Genomic DNA, 8,898 nt, shown 5'->3' on the forward strand with positions numbered 1-8,898 from the left:
TGGATGGTTCGATGATACCGTCGCTTAGCATTTTATCAACCTCCTCATTGATGATAGCTTGCATTGCGGGATTACGTGGCTGGTAGCGTTGCTTGAGGGGCGTGCTATTCAATAATTTAATCTGATGTTCGATGAGGGTAGTGTGTCCTTGAATGGATTCGAACTTTCTCATCTCGGTTCCCAGAAATATCTCGAGTTGGTCGCGGTCGTCCTCCCGGGGTACGCGGAGTCCCAATTGGTGACCTGGTTCTGCGAGACAGGCTGCTGGCCATGAAGCGACCTCAAGCGGTGGCTTGACTTCGATCTGGAGTGCGGCAATGGTTTGTATTCCCAATAATACTGGAGGTCCCATGTCTGGGAGCACGGTGAAGTCTTGTAGCCATTCGTATCCCATGATGCAGAAAGGTAGACGTATGACCCCGGTAGGTACCGTATCGGACCCGTCGGCTAAGCCAATAGCATGCGTTGGTGACGATGGTCGGATACCCTGCTCGAGTGCCCATTCCTGTACTTCTGCATTGATACAGGACAGTTGAGCGCCGGTGTCCAGCAACGCGTCGATCTCTCGACCGCAAATTAAAACTGGCAATAACGGGCGCGGCGTATATTTTATTGGGGGGGGCCGGCGACCGCCCAGTTGTTGCGGGCCCCTTGGGCCGTTTCCCGGCGGGTGGCATTCGCGAGTCAGAACTCCGTCGCGGCCACATCTGGAGCAAAACTTACGGTATGCGTTTCGGCATTCGAACCGAGTATGTCCCCTCTGTTTGCATCGCCAGCAATGCGTCTCAGTGCTGTACTGATCCATCCTGTTAGTATCTATTTTTACAGCGCCAACCTGCAGTGGCTCGGCTGTTCCATTTTTGTTTACTCGTTCCTCATTCGCTGCGATTGGTCGGACTCGTTAAAGACGTGCCTTCTTTTCATTCGCCCTCTCAATTCGCTGTACCTGGCGTAGGAGTTCATCAAGGTCCGTGATATTATCTGGGTTGATTACCATTGCATATTCTGGCAGCATATTTTCATATATGGTCTCCACGTATTCTGTCGTGGGGATTGTGGCTCGACGCATTAGTGTTAGTAATGCATTGACAAAGCTGTGAAATGGTTCCCCTGGTCGTTGTATTCGTTCGCGTGCTTCTCTTTCTCGTTGCAGTCTGGTTTGGTTTGCTGTGAAGAAGGCAATGAATTTGTCCGTGAACTGGATCCATGAGGAAATCTGGTGCCGGGAATTTCGGAACCATAATTGCGCTTCCCCTCGCAGCAATTCAGGAATCCCTCGCAGTAATTCAACCTCTGAGAGATGGTAGGCCTCTTGAAGTTCGGCGATTCGCTCTAGAAATGAAAAAGGATCCTTTCCCTCCGTCGTACATCCCCATTTCCTCATCCGATCGATGTTCTTGCTTGGATCAGGTGGGGCCGGGGTGCTTATCACCGTGATAGGGTTGTTGCTAGACGCTTCGGACGATGTACCAGGTCCGGCGGTCGGGGACGTTGGATTCTTCGCTTCCGCCATTTTTCTTGCTTCGGCGTCCTGTTTCTCAATGTATTTCGTCCAACGTTGACGAAGTTCTTCAAGGGTTCCGCTTGTTGGTAGATTCCTCCGGCGAAATTCTGCGATAATTCTTTCCTTAGTAAGGCGTAAGCCGCCCTGTAGCATTCCTTGAGGTGTTTAAAACTCCGTTCGTTCTCTGGAATGATACCGTTTTTACCCGAGAGATGTCGCGCACGGTATCCCTTTTAGTTCGGTCGGTGAGCCAAGAGATGGCGTTCGCGGTCTTGCTTGTAGGTTTAAACGCCTCTCAAGGAATAAGGCCCACCGCGCCTACTCGCGGAGGTTCAGAAGGATATATCTTCGTAAGTTCAAAAGGCCAGGAACAAGAGCACTTCGATGCTTTTCCGACGTCTACGTCGTCGTGCCTCGGCGGTCCAGTAACGAGAGACTAACATGGCGGGTGGCTAGGCGCGCTCACCGCGTCGTCTAAACCCCCACTCGACCGAAACAGGGGAGAGGGAAACCACGATCCCCACATACTCCCCCCCGAGTGCAACGACACTTTATTCACAAGTTTCTATATACAATATTTACATCGTCGAAGTGCAAAATTTGCACGCGCTCTGCACCAGAGCTGGGCGAATATTCCGCCGTTCATCTGACTCCAATTTACTGTTTTAACTGCAACGCGTGTTACAAAATACCCACAAGGGCAGCGATTCATACAATACGCGAATGGCCATACTACCCACGCGTTGCTGGTGCAAAAGTGACCCTTTTTCTCGCGTAAGTCCGAATCGGAACGCGCTTCCGGCCAGAAGGGTCGGAAGTACCAGGGGCACCCGGTGGCACGTCCCCCAGATGATCGGGAACAAAAAATGCCGGTTTCACGAGATCCGTGGTGACAGTGCGCTGATCACCATTTACATCGATCTCGTACAAATGATCCGAAATTCTTCTTACGATTTTGTGCGGACCGGTATACGGTTGCTCGAGCGATTTCTTCGCTGAATTGCGGAGAAAAACATGCGTACAATCTCGCAGTTCTTTGAACATGAACGCGCGCGCCCTACAATTATGTATCACAGGCACCGGGCGTCCTTTCCGCATAAACTTTTTGAACTCTTCTAAAAACACGTTCTTGTCGGGCATGATATTGTCGGGAAGGAAAAATTCTCCCGGTAGACGCAACGTCGTTCCTAACAACATTTCAGCAGGCGACGCCGCCATATCCGACCGCACGTGAGAACGCAATCCCATCAACACGATGGGGAGGACACGAGTCCACTCCTCGCGGGCGTGGCACATAATGGCCGCTTTGAGCACGCGGTGCCAACGCTCAATCATACCATTCGACTGCGGATGGTAGGCGGTTGTCCTCACCCGGTGACATCCAGTCAGCGACAGGAGTGCTGAGAACAGCCGGGACTCGAATTGAGCACCCTGATCGGTGGTCACGACTTTGGGGGCCCCGAAACGAGATATCCACGTTTCTAAGAACGCCCGAGCTACAGATATAGCTTCACAGTCTTTCATAGGTACAGCTTCCACCCAACGGGTAAAGCGATCTACCATCGTTAAGAGGTAGGAAAAACCTTCCGAAGTTGGCAGGGGACCAACTATGTCCAAATGGACGTGATCGAATCTGCCGTCCGGAGGTACGAAATGTTCAGGACGGTGCTTATTGTGCCTAGACACCTTAGATTGTTGGCAGCTCAAACAGAGCTTGCACCAGCGAGCCACGTCCTTATGCATGTCCGGCCACACATAGCGTTGCCGGATAAGCCTATCAGAGGCTTTCGCTCCAGGATGAGCGAAATCATGAAACAGATTGAACACAGCCCTGCGTAGATTGCCAGGAATATATGGGCGGATCGCCTCCCCCGAAATCTCGCAATAAATCGGAATGTGTTCAGGACCCCAGAGCAGCTTCTTTAATTTGAGCGGGTGATCTGTAGAAGCGCAGATGAGTTTAAGTTGCTCATCAGCTGCTTGCCCCTCGGAGATGTCCTCGAGACTAGCCTCGAGTGGCATTCGAAGAGCATCTACCCTTGATAATGCATCGGCCACGACGTTATCCGAACCCGGAATATACAAAATGCTCGTCGTAAACTGGGCGATGTATGATAACTGTCTCGCTTGACGAGGTGAAGCCTTTTCAGGACGCTGTAGGAACGCGTACATGAGCGGTTTGTGGTCGGTAAGAACCGAAAACGGTCGACCTTCTACAGAGTCTCTAAAATGTTTGACTGCCTCAAAAACGGCGGTCAACTCTCTATCATAAGCGCTGTATCTCATTTGCGCTGGGGAAAACTTCCGCGAAAAATACGCCAGAGGCTCCCAATGTGATTTGGAACTCCTCTGCTCGAGAACAGCACCCATGGCGAAGTCGGAAGCATCAGTTACGATCCTAAGATCAGCACCCACACGCGGATGCACTAACAAAGTCGCTTTGGAGAGTGCTTCCTTGATTTTGGCAAATGCCTCGCGAGAACGACTTGTCCATATGATTTCCCTCGTGTCATTTTTTTTAGATTCATGAAGAAATTCGTTTAGGGGCGCTTGAAGATGCGCCGCACGAGGTATATTTCTACGGTAAAAATTTACCATGCCGAGGAATCGGCAAAGGTCAACGACCCGCTTAGGCTCTGGGAAATTGTTAATGGCTTCGACTTTGGAAGCTAGCGGTTTGATGCCGCTTGAATTGATGGTGTGCCCGAGGAATTCAATTTCGGACACCCCGAAAACGCACTTGCTCGGGTTCACACGCAAATAGTGCTCATTGAGCCGCTGAAAAACAACTCTGAGGTGTTCAGCGTGCTCTTCTTCCGAGCTTGAGGCCACCAGGATGTCGTCGATATATACGAAGACGAAATCTAAGTCACCTAATACCCTGTTAAGGAATCTCTGGAACGACTGACTAGCGTTCTTCAGACCGAAGGTCATGAATAGAAACTCAAACAACCCAAAGGGCGTTGTCACAGCCGTTTTTTCCACATCCTCTGGGGCCATTGGGACCTGGTTATAGGCCTTGAAAAGATCGAGAGACGAAAATATCGTCTTTCCATGAAGATTTACAGAAAAATCGTATATGTGGGGGGTCGGATATTTATCCGGAACGGTCCTAGAATTTAAACCTCTATAGTCCCCACATATTCTCCATGTGCCATCCTTTTTTAAGACCATATGTATGGGGCTCGCCCATGGGCTAAAAGAAGAACGACAAATACCCGCCTCAATAAGCGCTTTGAATTCGTGCTTGGCGGCTTTTAATTTTTCAGGGTTGAGGCGACGAGGCCTCTCGGACACTGGAGGACCAGTAGTTAGTATATGATGAAACACGTCTGCAGATTTCGTTGGCGCTATCGGAGACGCGCCAAACACATCGGGAAATTCCGCGATGATCTTCGCGAACCGCGAAGAGGGTAAAATCGAGCCTATACAACCGCTCGCTGCAAAATGCGGCGTGGTAGCCGCAAACACGTTGGTGTTTGAATCGATCAAACGATTCGACCTAAGGTCGACCAGCAGACCATAGTGTTTCAATAAATCCGCCCCAATGATTGGGCGAGGCACCGCGGCTATACAAAAGTTCCAATTTATGGTACGCCGCAAACCTAAATCTAATGTGCGAAACGATTCGCCAAACGTATCAATGGTGGTATCGTTGGCTGCGACAAGTTTGAACCCAGTCGGTTTACCCCGAATAGCTGGATTCGCCGGAACCAGCGATATGTCCGCACCAGTGTCAATTAGGAACGACGTTCCTGAAATACGATCACGAATGTGGAGACGGGAAGACCCGCGAGAACCTCCAGCGCCCGTCTCAGCCACGGAAGGATCAATTAGTTTCCCGACTTGAATGTTGCAAACTTGTCGCACCATTCCTTACACCACCTGGGATTATCAGGGAACTTTTTATGTGCAAAGCACAATCTAGGTCTACTCGTCATACCGCGAGACCTTGACCTATCTCTTGATGTAGAACGCGCTCGACTACTGGGGCCCGCCGAACGGTCGCGATTTCGCAGTACTCTATTAATGTCCGTACGCATTTTGGCCATTTCGGCAGCCAACCCCTTGACCGCGCTCTCAAGAGAGTCTGTCGACGGCACACGACGTTCAACCGCGGCTATGCACTGGTCAGAAGGACCTGCCGACTCTGCAATTTTATCCGCGACGCTCGCTAACATGTCGAGGTCATCTAAACCTGTCGCCGCGAGGATGGCCCGATGGCCCGCCGGGAGGTGTTCTAAGAACACGCTACGTATGACCGCATCGTCGCATTTGCCGTCATTCAGATTTCGGAGACGGTTTAAAACAAGAGAGGGTTTACCGTCCGAAAGGACCTCTCCCTTTAATAGTTTTCGCAGGTTCGCCTCCGGAGACGGACCGAACGTAGATACGATCCGCTGCTTGATTCGATCGTAAATATCTGCCGGACGCGGGGTAATCAAAATTAAATCCCGCACCGCTGCGGCTACTTCATAATCGATGACCGCTAGAACCGCATCAGCTTTAGTAAACTGAGAGGTTATATTTGCCGTGCGCAATGTCCCTTCGGCCTGCACAAACCACAGAACTGGATCGGCGCGATAAAATGGCGGAATTTTCGGAACCCGATAACTGTCCACGCGGGATGTTCCATCCGCGCTACTACCTGTACTGGTATTTGCGCTCGTCATCGCGTCGAATTAAATTTACCGAACAGAACAAATGCGCTAAAGGACTACTAAAATTGGCGATGAACACGCGTAATCGCTTGATCTAGAACTTCGCAGCTGCGCGAGTACCAACCCAAAATGGCGGTATTACGTCATCGACAGACTAGAGAAAAAAACTCGCAAACAGACTTGACCTTAACACGAACGTCGCTGCGCGGAACGAACACGAACGCACAGCTTACAAAATGGCGTCCTAAGACGGATTTTGACCGAGAAAACGCGCGCGCGCAAGCACGAGCCAACGGTCCGCCGACAAACGCACGTGTTTCACACCACAGGCACGCACGACACACGTGCTCGCACCACTTTTCACACCCGACACTTTGATGCGCCGTACGCAATGCAGGAAGGCACCGGTGACGATGTTTCTTCGTCGCCGCTCTCAGCACCGCTTCTCCGTCGCTGATCAGCGAAAGGCGCCGGTGTCGGTGGCTTCACGCATCCCACGATGCAAAATTTCCTCCAACGGAGACTTTGAGCCGGAACCACGAACCAGCTGCAGCAGGAACAATCCCAAAGAGTGTTTTGCAAAGCAAGAACTGCTGAATGATGACGCACAGAAGTGCGACTGCTCTCATTACACACGAGGCTGGAATCCTCGTGGCCGATTAATGGCCGCCGTTCGACAATGTCGAAATTCGAACCACTGTGCAACCCGATCACGTCGGGGTCACCAATGTAGGTTTAAACGCCTCTCAAGGAATAAGGCCCACCGCGCCTACTCGCGGAGGTTCAGAAGGATATATCTTCGTAAGTTCGAAAGGCCAGGAACAAGAACACTTCGATGCTTTTCCGACGTCTACGTCGTCGTGCCTCGGCGGTCCAGTAACGAGAGACTAACATGGCGGGTGGCTAGGCGCGCTCACCGCGTCGTCTAAACCCCCACTCGACCGAAACAGGGGAGAGGGAATCCACGATCCCCACAGCTTATGCGTCCGTTTTGATGTTTTCTGGCCTGACGATGTGTATTAATCGTCCGCGCGTTGCCGCGAGTGCTCGTTAACCTCAAAAAAAAAATTCCACGTGTTACGGTCTCGATATAATTGCTAATGCATCAGGTCCCTGTTCGGGCGCCATGTAACGAGTCTTGTTCCCGGTCTTGATTAAATCTCGATCTGGATCCGGATCTGGGTTCCCTCCGTTGCTGATTAGCTCGCCGCGCCAGGATTCGTATACGGCGGAGAGAATAGTCGGGATTAGGAGGTACGGGGTGCGTAGAAATAAAGACACGTGGAATTTTAGATTAACGTGCGCTCGCTGCCAGCGAGTTTCATTCTACCGCGATCGCGAGAGTGCGGGGCGTAAAATATGTTTACGATGATCGCGGTGCTCGGAGATCGATTATGACGCGAAATCGGTCGGGAACGGAAACTTTTTGCCGGTGTAAACATTTATCGGTGTACAGAAATGTACGGCTAATGCTAGTGAACAGAGTTCGGCAGGAGATGCATTGTGGGGTGGTGTATGACAGTGAACAGGATTCAGCTGGTGACACACCGTGGCTGCGGGAAAGAGTGGCGACACGCCGTGCTCTCGGAGTCAGGATTCGGCTGGTGACACACCGTGGCCGAGGAAGAGAGTAGCGACACGCCGTGCTCTCAGGATCAGGATTCAGCTGGTGACACACCGTGGCTGCGGAAAAGAGTGGCGACACGCCGTGCTCTCAGGATCAGGATTTCAGCTGGTGACACACCGTGGCTGCGGGAAAGAGTGGCGACACGCCGTGCTCTCGGAGTCAGGATTCGGCTGGTGACACACCGTGGCCGAGGAAGAGAGTAGCGACACGCCGTGCTCTCAGGATCAGGATTCAGCTGGTGACACACCGTGGCTGCGGAAGAGAGTGGCGACACGCCGTGCTCTTGGAGTCAGGATTCGGCTGGTGACACACCGTGGCCGAGGAAGAGAGTAGCGACACGCCGTGCTCTCAGGATCAGGATTCAGCTGGTGACACACCGTGGCTGCGGAAGAGAGTGGCGACACGCCGTGCTCTCAGGATCAGGATTTCAGCTGGTGACACACCGTGGCTGCGGAAGAGAGTGGCGACACGCCGTGCTCTCAGGATCAGGATTTCAGCTGGTGACACACCGTGGCTGCGGAAGAGAGTGGCGACACGCCGTGCTGTCAGGATCAGGATTTCAGCTGGTGACACACCGTGGCTGCGGAAGAGCGTGGCGACACGCCGTGCTCTCAGGATCAGGATTTCAGCTGGTGACACACCGTGGCTGCGGAAGAGAGTGGCGACACGCCGTGCTCTCAGGATCAGGATTCAGGATGTGACAAGTGACATACCGTATATCTGGAAGAGTGGCGACCCGCCGTGCTCTAGGAGGTGAATTCTCACGGCCGGCTTTGAGGTGTTCGCTAGGCGAAGTTAGCTCGTTGTCGACAGCGTGGGAAACCTAAGTAAGCCATTTGCATATACTTACAATGGAGATGTTGACTGGAGCGTTTCCTTACACGGTTTGTACTTGGTCAAGATCTGTACCATCAATGCCAGCCGAGCTTTCGCCGTGGCGGCTTTTATAGCTCGCGAATAGTGGTGGGAGTGGTGGCGCGGTGCGGTGATTCGCGGATAGTTTCTAGGCGCGGGGGTGGCGCGACGCGGTCCGTCTCGGCGCGACGACGGGGGTACGGCGGTTTGTTCCGAGAAATGAACGACGGGTGATCTCGGTTTGGTTGTAA

At 52.3% G+C, this 8,898-nt stretch overlaps 1 protein-coding gene across 1 annotated transcript; it reads right to left on the reverse strand.

Annotated features, from left to right (window-relative positions):
* Window positions 1-5,380: 5,380 nt before the first annotated feature.
* On the reverse strand, window positions 5,381-6,177 carry LOC143217830 (uncharacterized). The gene is made up of 2 exons (XM_076442474.1): window positions 5,527-6,177; window positions 5,381-5,389 (listed from the first exon to the last, which is right to left on the reverse strand). Exons 1-2 carry the CDS (start codon window positions 6,175-6,177, stop codon window positions 5,381-5,383), a joined length of 660 nt encoding a protein of 219 aa, XP_076298589.1.
* Between the last annotated feature and the right edge of the window lie 2,721 nt (window positions 6,178-8,898).

Source organism: Lasioglossum baleicum, chromosome 18 (genome assembly GCF_051020765.1).
Source record: "Lasioglossum baleicum chromosome 18, iyLasBale1, whole genome shotgun sequence".
Taxonomy (NCBI): domain Eukaryota; kingdom Metazoa; phylum Arthropoda; class Insecta; order Hymenoptera; family Halictidae; genus Lasioglossum; species Lasioglossum baleicum.

What these genes read in the sequence shown, in the direction of transcription:
- LOC143217830 (XM_076442474.1), bottom strand. Translation starts at nt 6,177, where the DNA reads ATGACGAGCGCAAATACCAGTACAGGTAGTAGCGCGGATGGAACATCC.